Source organism: Danio aesculapii, chromosome 21 (genome assembly GCF_903798145.1).
Source record: "Danio aesculapii chromosome 21, fDanAes4.1, whole genome shotgun sequence".
Classification (NCBI taxonomy): Eukaryota; Metazoa; Chordata; class Actinopteri; order Cypriniformes; family Danionidae; genus Danio; species Danio aesculapii.
Genome location: NC_079455.1, coordinates 3,554,144 through 3,570,743, shown reverse-complemented (window position 1 = coordinate 3,570,743; position 16,600 = coordinate 3,554,144). Strand labels below are relative to the sequence as shown.

Sequence of the window (16,600 nt, the reverse complement as noted above, 5' to 3'; positions counted from 1 at the left end):
TCCTGTTGTTTTTTTCCCCAATTTCTGTTTAACGAAGAGAAGATTTGTTCCAACACATTTCTAAACATAATAGTTTTAATAACTCATTTCTAATAACTGATTTATTTTATCTTTGTCATGATGACAGGAAATAATATTTGACTAGATCTTTTTTAAGACACTTCTATACAGCTTAAATTGACATTTAAAGGCTTAACTAGGTTAATTAGGTTAACTAGGCAGGTTAGGGTAATTAGGCAAGTTATTGTATAATGATGGTTTGTTCTGTAGAATATCAAAAATATATATAGCTTAAAGGGGCTAATAATATTGACCTTAAAATGGTTTTTAAAATATTAAAATATAAGACAAATAAGACAATAAGACTTTCTCCAGAAGAAAAAATATTATCAGACATACTGTGAAAATTTCCTTGCTCTGTTAATCATCATTTGGGAAATATTTAAAAAAAGAAGAAAAAATATCAAAGGGGGCTAATAATTCTGACTTCAACTGTACATCTGAATAACATTGGGCAGTTCCCACACGTCTGTGTTTAAAAACACTGAATACAGCATTCAGGAATGTTTATTTAAAAGCTCCTCTGCCGTGTTGTCATCAGATAAAACTGTATTCCAACTTGCTACTGTAAACAGAAGTTTGCAACACTTGCCCGTCTCAGAGTTCTTCTGATTGGTCCACTGCTTTGGAACTGACACTGAGGTAGCACTGCATAATTATTCATTCATTTTCCTTCAGCTTAGGAGGTCGCCACAGCGGAATGAACCACCAACTATTCCAGCATATGTTTTACGCAGTGGATGCCCTTCAAACCACAACCCAGTACAGGGAAACACCCATATTCAATTCATCTTTATTTCTATAGTGCTTTTACAATGTAGACTGTGTACATACACACTCATACACACACACACACACACACACACACACACACACACACACACACACACACACACACACACACACACACTCATACACTACGGCCAATTTAGTTCAATTTATTTAGTAGCGCATGTGTTTGGACTGTGGGGGAAACTAGGGCACCTGGAGGAAACCCATGTGAACACGGGAAGAACATGCAGACTCCACACTGAAATGCCGGGACTCAAACCAGAGACCTTCTTGCTGTGAGGTGACAGTACTAACCACTGAGCCGCCGGGATGCCTGCACTGCATATTAAACTTGAAATTATTTTGACAGAAACTCCTAAAACTCCCCGACTGTACATCCAGACACAGCTCCAATGTCATCGTTAAACTGATGACACAACGATGGAGGGCCTAATCACCGATAATGATGAGACGGCCTACAGAGATGAGGTGCACACTCTGACGCAATGGTGTCAGAAAAACCCCCCTCTTACTTAACATCAGCAAAACCAAGGAGCTGGTGGGGGTTTTCAGGAGAGAGAAAAGAGAACACACTCCCATCACTATCAACGGGACACCAGTTGAGAGAAACTGTGACCCTAAAAACTGAGGTACGTACCGAACCGTGACTTAAGTATATAGTCACACCCCTAATATCTAATAATGGGTTAAAAAGATACTAAAGATTAATATAATAACTTCTAATAAACAACTACTATTATAACAGGGTTTCTACAGATTTCATAATGTCAAATTTAAGACTTTTAAGACCTTTTTAAGACCATTAAGCATTATATTTAAGAGCTATATCACAATATCACGCATACACATAAAGAGAAAATGCAACATCTCAAAATTAGTGGTAAAATAAATGTATTCAAATTGACAGTACTAAAGACAGGTTACATGCATTATTGAACTACAGAAAAAACAAACAAACAAACAAACAAACAAACAAACGTCTTAAGGCTGATTTATACTTTCGCCTGGCGCCGCATCGCGCAGCTCACGAAACAGACGAGGCTTTTATATTTGACGCGTTCGCCATTGAGATATTCTTTTAAACTACAGGGGGCGATCAAAAGAAACAGACAGTAAAGTCAGATGGATAAACAGAGAAGTAGATAGTTTCCGGAATTATGTCACATCATTAATATCATTGAAGATTTTGAAACTTAATTGTTTTTTAATTATTTTTATAATTTATTATAATGATTATAATGATTTTTATAACCGTTCAAGAGTTTTAAATCAAACTTTAATGCATCACTTGCTTTTGTTCATATATCTGACAGTTCTATCTATTAACGTTAAATATCAATGACTACAGAACATGAGTTGCTCTACAATTATATATTTTTATTATGGCAAGAATAAAAGCAAAAAAAAGTACTAATACTAAAAATACTGATCTTTTTTTTATTTTGCCCACTCCACAATTCACACATTACTGTCTGGCTAGTTTGTGTCCTCTGCTTAAGCTAAACAGGCAATAATAGTCCAACATTCCTGACCATTATCACCAATAAAGCCTAGAAATTGGGCATCAGTATCTTGTAAACTGATAGGTTCATATATTCCTTTCCAGTTATCAAAGACAGAATTTGATACTTAATTTTAGTTTGTAACTATGAAATAGTTTTAAATTCAAAACTGTAATATATACATCAGCGTAAAACATATGAAATTATGGAAAACATAATATTCTGTAATATTAAAACCACCTGGGTCTCCACTTTTGCGTGGCCTCTTTTATGTTTTAACAAACTTATCCCTCAGGTTTTTCCAAACTTTTACAAAAACGTTCCTCCTTTCCCACGGCTGCTGCACTTTCTAGCCAAGAATTATTGGTTATCTGGTTCTCCCTATGATCACACATGGACGGATCATAAAGATGTCTGTACAGTCGTACCTGTTTCAGACAAAATCTCTTCAAAGTGTTTCATACTCAACTCAAATCAAACGCGGCAAAGTCTCCAAAAATGTTGTGAGCTCCGCCATCCGAAATCATGTCACGCACACCCAAAGCGAGCCTCCGCAAACACCGCAATGATGTTACGTTCGCATGAGTTCAATAACAGAAAGCTGATTGGCTACTACATGTTGGTCTCATTTGTAGTTTTAATACCGCTAATTACATGTACATTTGGACATTTGAAATAAAGAACTACAACCCCACGAAATCCAAGCAGCAACAGCAAAAAAATTTAAATGAGCATTAGGTGTAGGGTTACATGGACATCGGAGAAATAAGACCTGTGCAAAAAATATTTAAGACCTAGAACAGCCAATTTAAGACTTTTTAAGGCCTAAAATTTAGATTTTTAAATATTAGTCTTTTTAAGACCCCGTGGAAACCCTGTATAATAAATAATGGTATCAAAATAAAAAGATCTGCTTTAAAGTAAATGCCAAAAAGTTGAACAGATTTAGTTACTAGTGACTGATGAACTAGTGTCTATTTAAAGGGATAGTTCACTCCAAATTGAAAATTCTGTCATCATTTCCTCATCCTCCACTTGTCTTAAACATGTTTGAGCTTCTTTCTTCTATACTGAAGAATGATGGGAAAACTCTTTGATTTCCACAGGGGTTTATGTATTATATTTTTGTCAGAAGCATGAAAATAGATCCTACATTTTACATAATGATTGTCTAAATGACTTGCAACTCTGAAACAAGAAAGAAGAAATAAAAGAGAGAGAGAGAGAGAGAGAGAGAGAGAGAGAGAGAGAGAGAGAGAGAGAGAGAGAGAGAGAGAGAGGCAGAGGGTGTGAACAGGAAACAGTGAGATTGCTGTTTTCCGGTAAAGCTCTGACATGAAGTGGCTGTAACTCAAGAGCAGAGCGTGTAGAGCAGATTGAGTACATGAGGGGGACTCTCACACACATGCATTTGTTCACATGCATATGTCTGTGCTCGCACAATCACACACACGTTTAAAAGCTTGCCACACACACTAGCTTGCACTTTCACACATACACACGCCCTCACACTAGGGTTGGGCGATGTCGACCGATTTGGCGTCGTACGATGTCTAATGTAAAATGGACGCGATGGGCGATGGCATCGTCGTCGTAGGCGGCGGTGAATTTTTTTTTTTTGAATAATTAATTATTTAATACCAAATTAATTATTTGTAGCCTACCGTTTCAACTACCTGACTAACATGGTCTGTGTTTCATCCATAACCAAATCATAAATAAATAAAGATAAGTCACACACAACTGACCACCTGTCAATCATTTTTTCCGCAGGACTCTGGCATGAATAGTCAGAGTGATCTGTGTCGTTATAATGGCGTCCACAAACTTAGTTGGTAATAAAGGTGCACAACCAACAGGAACCAACCAACAGTATCTGAGGTTTACACTAAAATTACTAAGTACAAGCGTGAAAGCTAAAGACTGAAGCAGTGTACTGACCCGCTTACTGCCTGTACCTGCTGTCTCGAGCACATGACAGTGTGTCTGTGTGTGTGCGTGGGGCAGTGTTGCCAGATGTATGATAATTATCGTATTTGCACGATAATTTCGACCTCTGTACGATCAATAATGAGAAAAATCCTAAAATGTATGATCATTTCAGAATTTTACGGCATTTAAAAGTAATTTCACTGTAATCTCCGGGCTTCTACTTATTAATCTAGCTGCATCTTTTGTCGGAGTAGGACACGTTTACTATCTCATCTTACGTTACATTTTCTCAGCCAATCAACGTGGAGAATGGCTTTCTCTCGTGAGTTAACAGTCCTGCTGCGCGCAGCCGTTCTTAAGTCAGTCATTTTCAGGTTGAGGTTGATTAAGCAATGAAGTTTTGAAAAAGTAGTGCTGAAAAGGAAGGTGAGACGGGGAGAATGTTTTTTCCCCATTTAAATGTGTCATGTGTTTTTCCAAAGTTAATCTCATCAAAACAAAGCTCCAAAATCGGCTCATTACAGATACTCTGAATGTTGTCATGCACACCTCAGAGTGTGTTAAAAATTCGGGAGTGTGAACTGCTTTCAAGCCAATCAGCACTATGTTGCGGTCCATGACGGCATCTGATTTGAACCCCAAAATGAATTCCTTAACATCTGGCAACACACGCAGGACAGCGACTCGGAGGTGGAGTTTGAACCAAGCGGCAACCTCCTGCTCTCCCTCGGGCCAATACGGGAGTACGGGAGTAACTGAAACTGCAATTCATTAAAGTTCCGCTAGTCCTGGCTCCATAATAGAGCAAATTGCAATTGAGCCCACTGTTAGAATGGCCAACTTTACAGCAGAAACAAAAGGTGTTTACAGCCTGGTACAAAGAACGATTTTGGTTCATATAGCTATTATTACCCTCCATGACAACTGTGAGGGGGGTGAATTTTTTTATAACTCATCCGTTTCCTTTATATTAGGTTATATTAAGTTTGCATAATTAAGGGCGTGGCCACTTGAGTGACAGCTAGGTCTCGCTGGTCGCCGTCACTTCACCTCAGCTGAATCCGGCAGATTAGCCACTGATCTCGGCATGTTCATCGTATTTTTGTGTTGTTTTATGTGGCTTTACACAGTCAGCTGCCTTTTGGACTTATTTCTTACAATTATCAGATGATATGGGATGCTGTGTGCACTTAATTGTGTTCCTCCATTAATGTGGCCTCCGTTTCCCAGGTGAGTAAAGTTATATACTTGTATACCATCTCTATACATGTGTGTGTTTTATTTAAGATCATTTATCATTTATAATGTTTTTTAGAGCTGTAAAGCACTCCAGAATCTGACAGATTGATTAGCTGTAGGCTCTAGAACAGTCATCTAAAGCAGTGTTTCTCAACCCTGTTCCTGGAGGCACACCAACAGTACATATTTTGAATGTCTCCCTTTTCTGACCCATTAACTTCAGGTGTTGGAGTCTCTTCTGATGTTATGATGAGTTGATTCAGGTGTGTTTGATTAGGGAGAGGTTGAAAATGTGTACTGTTGGTGTGCCTTCAGGAACAGGGTTGGGAAACACTGATCTAAAGCATTGTCATACAGTGTTATGCTGGAGTTCATCAATAGTCTTGCATTTACTAACACAGACTATATCTGAAGTGTTTGGAAGTAATTCGCGTTTTCCTTCTGTAGAAAAATGTCATGTTTAGTGGCTCAATGTATTACTACAGTGTTTTTAACAGTCTAAACACTTTATTGATATAGTGTACAGCAGGGGTGTCCAAACTCGGTCCTGGAGGGCCGGTGTCCTGCAGATTTTAGCTCCAACTTGCCTCAACACACCTGCACGGATGTTTCTAGAAAGCCTAGTAAGTGCTTGATTAGCTAGCCCAGGTGTGTCTAATTGGGGTTGGAACTAAACTTTGCAGGACACCGGCCATCCAGGACCGAGCTTGGACATGCCTGGTGTACAGCCAAGCACATGTGGTCAGAACACAAACGGGTCGCAGGTAATAAAGTATCAAGTGTTTCTCCCAAAGTAAAGTCTGTCTGCCAGGTCTAAGCAAAGTGCCAGCAGGTGTCTGTAGCTCCGCTCACTCTCCGCCTCTTTGCCCTTGTTTGGTATCCCGCCGTGGGTGCGATGACGCGCGAACAAAATGGCGACGGTTGGCCGCGCCTACTAGTAGCTTTTTTTGCAGTGTTCAGAAACCTATGGGTGACGTCACGGATGCTCCGTCCATATATTTTACAGTCTATGGTTTGAACCTTCCCACTAAGGTACGCCTAGTTTTTTCTTTTTTTTTACATATTGTGGTAATTTGCACGTTGTGTCCAAACGCTATTTGACTAGATGATAGCTGTATACTCCCCGTTTGACTCGTGTTCGATAATTTTCCTCCAAATATGATCATTTCGAGGTTCTGGTACGATACGTTGACATTTCCAATCTGGCAACACTGTTGTTTGCGGTCACGTGATGTGCGTTTTCAGCGGTAGCGTGGACGGAGGGCTGTTCAGAAATGCTAGGTGAAACGCCAGAGAGGACGTGGATCATTTTCGTTCTAAAATATCATTTTAAAACGAAGACGTATCAGTGTAAACGGGGCCTCGGAGTGTATTTTTCACGAGCAGATTGCGATGGGGCGGGGCGGAGGATCGCGATGCCGGCTCTGCATCGTGGTGTCTACCGGCCATCAGCGATGGATGATGGCATCGTCTTTCGACCAAACCCTACCTCACACACGCTTGCACACACACACAAGCTTGTCACACACACTTAATCGCACACATGCCGACACATACAGTACACGCACACACTAGCCTGCGCTTTCACACATACACACGCCCTCACACACGCACACATGCTCGCACACACAAATGCTTACACATGCACACACACAAGCTCACCACACACCCGCTCTGACACATACACGGTTGTGCATGCGCACACACATGCACGCAAGCTCACACACACGCTCGCACACATGCAAACACACAAGCTCACCACACACCCGCTCTGACACATACACGCATGTGCACACGCACACACATGCACGCAAGCTCACACACACGCTCGCACTCTCTCACACACACAAGCTTGCCACATACACACATGCTCACTGCACACACGCTCTGACACATTCACGCTTGTGCACACGCGCACACACATGCACGCAAGCTCACACACACGCTCGCACTCTCGCACACACACAAGCTTTCCACATACACACATGCTCACTGCACACACGCTCTGACACATTCACGCATGTGCACGCGCGCACACATGCACGCAAGCTCACACACACGCTCGCACTCACACAAGTTTGCCACATACACACATGCTCACTGCACACACGCTCTGACACATACACGCGCGCACGCACACACACTTGCACGTGCACACACATGCATGCCACAAGCTCACACGCAGGGTCACCATACACACACACACACACACACACACACACACACACGCACACACACACACACACACACGCACACACACACACACACACACACACACACACACACACACACACACACACAAGCTTGCCGCACACACTAGCTTGTGCGTTCACGCATACACACACCAAGACACCTTGCACTCATCGCACACACACACATGCCCTAACACACTCACACACATGCTCTTGCACAGACACACACACGCACATGGCCTCACACATACACACATGCTCGCACTCACACACGTGTGTGTCGCTCTTCAATCAGCTGAATTGTTCATCTAAACTTCATCACACACTAATAAAGTCAAACGGTGTTGGTGGTTGTGATATAAATGTCATCACTAGTCAAACAGTAAGAGTGTGTGTCTGCTTAATGCAGCTGAGCAAACAGTAGAGTCTGTTATGAGGCTGAGCGCTGTCTGTTCATCCGCTGATGAGGTTTTGGTACAATGAAATCATCTATTATTAACATTTCCTAAAGTTGTTGTTGATCTGTTTTGATCATGCAATATTAGAGCTAATATAAGAGTTCAACTTCATCATCATGCTGGAAAAACAGCAGACGTGAGAAACGCTAGTTGACTTTCTTAATACATGAATTAATGTTGTTATGACTTATTTTTCACTTTCATTCGAATGTTTATGTGTTGAACTGTCGTTGTCTTAATTTATTTTACAAAATTTATTTTATTTTATATCATTTTATTTTATTTTAATATTATTAAACTTTATAGTTTTTTATTTTTTATATTTTTTATTTTATTTAATATATATTCTTAGCTTTATTTTTCATTTTATTTTATTAGTTTTTGTGACTATTTTATATTTTATTTTATTAATTTTATTTAACTTTATTTTATTTTATATTTGATTTATATTTTCTTTTATTTTCTTTTTCTGTTTTTTAATTTAATTTGACTTTGATTTGATTATTTAATTTTATTTTTCTATTTTATTTAGATTTATTTTAATTTATTATATTTTTATATTTTATTTTATATTTGATTTGATTTTTAATTTAATTTAATATTACTTCATTTTATATATAATTTGATTTGTATTTTATTTTATATTTGATTTGATTTTTTATTTTATTTTACTTGACTTTTATATTTGATTTGATTAATATTTTTGACTTTATATCATATTTTATTTTTATTTTATTTTATTCATTTTATTTAGTTTTAAAATTTAATTACATTTTATTTGACTAATTTATTTTATATTCGATTTGATTTGACTTTATGTTACTTTATTTTATATGACATGATTTGATTTGTATTTTATTTTTTATTTGACTATATTTAATTTGATTTTTAATTTATTTTATATTTGATTTAATTTTTATTTTATATTTAATTTGATTTTTATTTTATTTTATATTTGTTTTGATTTTTATTTTTGATTAGATTTTTATTTTTATATTTGATTTAATTTTAATTTAATTTTATATTTTATTTTATATTTGATTAGATTTTTATTTTATATTTAATTTGATTTTTATTTTATATTTGATTTTTATATTTTATTATATTTTTATATTTTACTTTATTTTTATTTTTAATTAGATTTTTATTTTTATACTTGATTTGATTTTTATTTTATGTTTAATTAGATTTTTATTTTATTTTATATTTGATTTTTATATTTGATTTGATTTTTTTTATTTTATATTACTTTATTTTATATATAATTAGATTTATATATTTTTTTACATTTGATTTGACTTGATTTTTATTTTATTTTTGCATATGTGTATATAATTTAATGGCTCTGTTGGGGATAGGGTGGGTGTTCTTTGGTTGTATTTGCTTACTAATCCAGTATATATGCATCACATATTTTTCTTAATGTTTTGAAACAATAAATAGTATCTGCAGATATGAGAAATGTTCTCTGGATCCCTGAACGAAGAACAGAAGGCCAGCGATGGCCGACCGAACAATCATCACTCAGTGACTGACGCACAATGCTGAATGAAGCAGGACAAAGAGTGTTTAGCAGAGACGGATGGAAAGTCTGACAGGAGCTTCATAGACAAGCTGCTTGAAATATGCAGCAAATGAATGACTTCATGTTAAAGTATGTTCCGGCTTCAAAACGGGTTTTGAGCTTCAGAAGCAGGAAGAAGCCTGAAATATGTTCATCTGAAATGCCAAAAGTTCAAATACCTTAGTGCTCATTTAAAAATTCACTATAACTAATCTATTCCTAAACCACAACCATTTCATCAAATGTCAACAAACATTATACTACAGGGTGGGCCATTTATATGGATACACCTTAATAAAATGGGAATGGTGAGGGGGCTCATGAAAGAATAAAGTTACATTAAAACCAAGCACACCATTGTTTTTCTTGTGGATTTCCCAATAGGTTTGATGTGTCACATGACCCTCTTCCAAACAAGTCTTCACTGAGGCCAGCTTCCAGCCTCCGCCGCTGAGACTGCAGCTCTGCACAAGACGTTTGGTCAGTGGAGAATGGTCGTGCCCAACTTAGGTCTGTTTTTTTTTTTCTTCACTTTTGCCAATTAGTGAAGTTTTTTTTCCCTCTCCGCTGTCGCCACTAGCTTGCATGGTTCGGGATCTGCAGAGCTGCACATCGTTGGTTTTGCTCTTCAATATTTGGACTCTCAGTAGTGATTATTAAACCACACTGAACTGAGCTGAACTGAACTGAACTTAAACACTACAAACTGAACTACACTGTTCCAATTTACTATGACCTTTTATGTGAAGCTGCTTTGTCACAATCTACACTGTAAAAGCGCTATACAAATAAAGGTGAATTGAATTCCTATTGAAAAATCAAAAGTTGGATCCAAGATGGCCGACTTCAAAATGGCCACCATGGTCACCACCCATCTTGAAAAGTTTTCCCCCTCACATATACTAACGTGCCACAAACAGGACGTTAATATCACCAACCGGTCCCATTTTATTAAGGTGTATCCATATAAACAGCCCACCCTGTATATAGCACACCCCCAGTGCAATAGTGTTTGATGAAGAAACAAGATTTATCCTAAGGATATTATTACTGGTTGCAAAAAAAATGATAACAGTACATTGGACGGAAAAAAGCTCTTCAAAGGTGGCTCAGTGGATTCAGAGACTTTATAGAAACTATATAGAAACAGATCTATATAATGGACAAAATGACTGCATGTCTCTAAATGAAGACTGATATTTTTCTGAAGAGGTGGAAGGGTATTACGACATATTTAGATATGTATATTCAGAATCAGAATCAGAATCAGAATCGGTTTTATTGCCAAGTGTGCTTCACACACACAAGGAATTTGTTTTGGCTACAGAAGCTTCCAGTGTACATAAAGTGACAAGTGACAACACAAAATAATCTGAAAAAATAAAATAATAATAATAAAAAATGATGAACATTAAACAGATGCGGTTAGTGAAGAAACCTGGATGTTGAGTTGTATGTACAGATTGTTATAAATATACAGGTTATAAGGTGCTGTGTACAAGTGCGAATGTAGAAAGTATTGCATTGTATATTGATATAAGGTGCTGTGTACAAGTGCGTATGAGAAAGTTTAGAGGTTTTTAGAGGTTTTAGAGGTATTTAGAGGTTACTTAAGCTATCCTCACTGTAATTTGGGGTAACTACAATGCAACACAACACAATGCAATGTAACTTGATGTACAAATGTATCCCCTGTAAAGTAATTATGATGGCAATACCTTTTATTTATTCTTTTGTTTTCTTTTAATTTATTTATTTTTTAATAGTTTCATTGTTATTTTTATCCCCTCATCTGTAAGGGGTTAAATTGTTAGGGAAGGGGTTGTTCTGTAAAAAATACATTTAAAAATCTTAAATAAAAAGTAAAAAAGAAAGGAGTTATTAAAACTATTATGTTTAGAAATGTGATGAAGAAATCTCTTCGTTAATCAGAAAATAAAAACATATACAGAAGGGTGAATGATTCAAGAGGGCTAATAATTCGGACTTTAACTGTATAGTGAGTGTTGTGACATCCCTACCAGCTACATAAGATGTTTAAAAGCATGTAGAAGTGGCCACATCTCTCCATCCAGCAGCACAGAGAGCCTCATTGCTATGTTCTGCAGAGATCTGTAAGATGGTGTCTTTAGACAGGCTCTGCTCTGTTTGACAGCGTCCACACCCCTCCTGAGCTCAGTACATTCACTGTACTGCTGTGTGTTCAACTCAACCAGAACTTCCAGAATGCTCCACTAGCTCTCTCATAAGCGGAGCTCTGTTATACTATGGCATTAACTGGCACTGATACAGTAAACAGACGACCTCGAGGAAAAGTAAAGGCAAGCATTTTAAAGGCCAAGTGGGTCAGCAGTGTTCAGTGCAGAGGGTCTGGTGCAGGCACGCTCTACGGTTGGTGGAACCAGCATCTGATTTGTTTCCGATGATATACACTTAATGTCAAAAATGCAAATCGAGTCGGCGCCAATAGCCTAGTGGTTTGTTCGTCGACATATAGACATATAGACCCAGGTGCTCGCAGTGACCCGAGTTCGATTCTCGGCTCAAGGTCCTTTGCCGATCCTTCCCCTCTCTCTGCTCCCCACACTTTCCTGTCTGTTAATCTCCACTATCCTGTCCTTAAAGGTGAAAACTCCTAAAAAATAATTATAAAAAAATGCAAATCGACTACATAATTCCTGGACGTTTTTGCTGATGAGAATTTGATTTAGACCTGTGCATAATGGCATGTTCTTTTTGATTTAATTTCATCCATTTTTATTTTTTGTGAAAACAAACAAACAAATAAATATACAAATATGAAAACCTTGACGTCCACACATTGATGGCCTTTAGCCACCAAAATAATGACACTACCTGAAAAGAGTTATGTTGCCTATTCAAGTTTTAGGAACAACAAATAATAACTTGACTTCTACTTGATCATTTGGCATCAGAAGTGGCTTATATGAAAGGCAAAGGCCTCTAGATTACGCTTATTTTCAGGGTTTCAACAGGTTTTATAAAGTCAAATTTTAGGCATTTAGACATTTTAGGACCATTTTAAGACCATAATGAATGCAATTTCTAAGGCTAAACCCTAAAGACTCTTTAAATGGCCAAGTTAAAACCTTAAATTGTGGTTATTGTAGGAAAGATAATTAAACCATGTTAATAAGTAAACAGAGTCAATAAATATATATTTCTTAAAACTTTTATTGAAATATATTGTTAGTGACTGAATGGGTGTTGGTCCAATTGGGCTATAGCTTTACATGGAAAATTAAGACCCTGTTTAAAATGATTTAAGACCTACAACACATTATTTCAGTGGATTTAAGACTTTTTAAGGTCTAAAATTTGGTTTTTGAGATCTAAGACATTTTAAGACCCTGCAGATAGTCTGTATTTGACCAAAATAAAATATAATCATCATGCCTTGATTTTTAATGATTTAATTAGGACAGTAAGGTCTGACTTTCCTTAGACAAAAGTCTTGTCACTAAGCAGTTATAATGTCCAGTATAGAATATAAAGTCACGCTGCAGTGGAAACAGAATGAATATTGTGTCCGACTCCATCATGAGCTTGGAGGACTGCATCCATACATCTCTGCAATGACTCAAATCACTGATTAATAAAGTCATCTGGAATGGCAAAGAAAGCGTTCTTGCGGGACTCTCAGAGTTCATCAAGATTCTTTGGATTCATCTTTAATGCCTCCTCCATCTTACCCGAGACATGCTCAATAATGTTCATGTCTGGTGACTGGGCTGGCCAATCCTGGAGCACCTTGACCTTCTTTGCTTTCAGGAACTTTGATGTGGAGGCTGAAATATGAGAAGGAGCGCTATCCTGCTGGAGAATTTGCCCTCTCCTGTGGTTTGTCATGTAATGGGCAGCACAAATGTCTTGATACCTCAGGCTGTTGATGTTGCCATCCTCTTTGCAGATCTCTTGCACACCCCTATACTGAATGTAACCCCAAACAATGATTTTTCCTTCACCAAACTTGACTGATATCTATGAGAATCTTGGGTCCATGCGGGTTCTAGTAGGTCTTCAGTATTTGTGATGATTGGGATGCAGCTCAACAGATGATTCATCAGAAAAATTCAACCTTTCTGCCACTTTACCAAATGTTCAACTAGAAGTCAAGTTATTATTTGTTACTCGTACAGCTGGGATCGACCACAAGACTTTTGTCAGGTAGTATACATTCCATCAGGTTTGGCACGGCATTAGTCACAACAGCAAATGTAGCATTAAGTCTGGAGACCTGGATGATTACTTCTATACAACAGAGTTAATTGATGAGGAATTCTGCAAACAGTTTGCAAATAATCATCATAACACAGACTCAAAGACTGACTTACCCTTAAAGAGATGGTGCCCATCTCCTTGTTGACTGAAAGATCACCCGAGAGGTTCAGACTGATGTCCATGCTTTCACTGGCCACATCCGAGTATCGATTTGATAACCTGCCATTGGTGTGAGAAACCAAACTTTCTGAGTCCTCCCCAGCAAAGGAGGACCTGTCGCTCACCACAGACATGCGACCGTTCGGGTCCTTCAACTGAATTCTTTTCAGCACTGGTTGAGTTTCCTCACAGTGATCTTCTTTCTCAGGCTCTTTGGGCTTCTCCAAGTGTTGCTCCATGGTTTCTGAGGGATATTCAGGTTCCTCTGCAGGTTTTGATGTCCTCTGTACAGGAAGCTCTGGTTCAGAAGCTTCAACTGTCTTGGCGTCCTCCTCTGAGGTGGGTGTGCTTTTGCCATCCTCGATGCCAGAGTCCGAACAGGAGGCTTTGCCCGACGCCTCGCTCTCAGGTTTATCATGATCTTCCTCTTGAAACTTATCACTAAGGTTGTCCTCCTGCTCTTTCAACGGGGTTTTGGTGGACTCGAGGGTGCTGGGCTCCTCCTCAATCTCCATTGGAGTTTCGACGTGGCATGTGTCATGCGGGTGGTCCCCATTCAAACTGGTCGCACTGGTTTGTGACGGGTCTTTAGTTGGGGCCTAAAAAAGCAAAGATAAGTAAGTTGATTCTGAAAAATACTTTTGTAAAAGCCTGACAAGAACTTTACAATGGAATGGGAGAATCTGTCACATACTGTAGGACTATAGAATAATGGGCTATACAGTATGCACAGCAAGTGTTTTTCAGCCAACCATAAACTTTCGGTGAAAGATTAATGTGACTTTTCAGTTTCAGGAGAGTTTGTTTTACTGCAATACCCTTTGCACTCAGATCTCATGCAGTTTGCTGTTCCTCGAGCGACACTTCATTCTAGAAACGCACTCAAATCAAAAATGAAGTCAAAAGACAAAAACTGAGCAACGTTCATTTTTGTTGAGCAGATCAAAGCGCACAAGATTTATCTGAATATGATTTAGAGATCGAAAGATTTGTGAATCGGTGAGATGATAACCTCCCAGCTTTGAATGTCAGTAAGACAAAAGAGATGGTGCTTGACTCTAGAGGAATCGGTGATCACAGGCCTGTGACCATCAATAATCAAACAACCACACCGGTTGCTTCGAGTATCTATCTTAGGGTCTTCTTTGATAATTCACTGAAATGGAACATGCATGTAAACAATCTCTGTAGTAAGCTTCAGCTACGACTGTATTTTTTATGATGTCTGAGAAATCATGGAGTGGATCAAAAATGTATGATCAAATTTTATACGTTTTTGACGTATAAAACGTTTAGCTTAATAAGGTACGGCATCAGCCTGGTTTGGCAACTTGTCCGTGCAGCTGAGAACTAAAGTGGTCCGTTTGATTTACACTGCTTGGAAATTTATTGGTATCTGAACAGATGTCACTGCAGCAAATTTATGAACAGGACACATTAAGACATGCTAAACAAATCAATCTGTGACTATCACATGTTCTGAATAATGAGTGCGAGTTGTTACGTTTGGGGAAAAGGTTTACCTTGCTGTAGATTAAATAGATATAAAACTATTTTTATCCGGTGAGTATTAAGCTATTAAATAGTCGTGGCTTAGACTGAGAGCCCAAGACAAATTTCCTTAACTGGGACAATAAAGGTTTACCTTACGAGTCATGGTGCAGGACATACAGCTGAAGTCAGAATTATTAACCCCCCTGTATATATTTTTTCCTCAATTTCTGTTTAAGAGAACACATTTCTAAACATAGTTTTAATAACTCATTTCTAATAACTGATTTCTGTTATCTTTGCCGTGATGACATTTTTAGAAGATATTTTTAAGACACTTCTATTCAGCTTAAAGTGACATTTAAAGGCTTAACTAGGTTAATTAGGCAAGTTAGAGTAATTAAGCAAGTCGTATAACTGTGGTTTGTTCTGTAGACAATCGGACTAATCAGACTAATAATACTGACCTTAAAATGGTATAAAAAAAATAAAAAAACTGCTTTTATTCTAGCTGAAATAAAACAAATAAGACTTTCTTCAGAAGGAAAAATATTATAGAAAATACTGTGAAAATTTCCTGAATCTGTTAAAATCATTTGGAAAATATTTAAGGAATTTCACAGGAGGGCTAATAATTATGACTTCAACTGTATATCAAGTTATATTTGTTGACAAAATAAATGTTTGGCTTGATTTTATATGAAGGACTCTCCATAATCGAGATACTGTTCAGCTGTTATTGAAGGCGTTTAAGTTGCAGTTGGTTGACAGTAAACCTAAACAGACTCAGTCCTTCAACCGTATTACCATTCCCTTGCCAAAACGAGGAACCCATTGTCCTGTGCTTTATTTAACTCTGAAAAAATGAGGACGGCGTGTCTTTGTTTCGCTTTTAAATGCTTGAAGGCCAGATTAGTGGAAGAGGAAGTGTTTTACGAGTTATTTTTGAACGCTTTGTGCCATGTCATC

The 16,600-nt window shown here is 37.7% G+C and overlaps 1 protein-coding gene across 1 annotated transcript in view; it reads right to left on the bottom strand.

Moving 5' to 3' along the window:
* stk10 (serine/threonine kinase 10) overlaps positions 1–16,600 on the bottom strand; it is a 106,870-nt gene that overhangs the window by 19,710 nt on the left and 70,560 nt on the right. Inside the window, exon 9 of the mRNA XM_056445826.1 lies at positions 14,095–14,739. Within this exon, the coding sequence (XP_056301801.1) occupies positions 14,095–14,739 (645 nt within the window). The remainder of the gene's footprint in view (positions 1–14,094; positions 14,740–16,600) is intronic.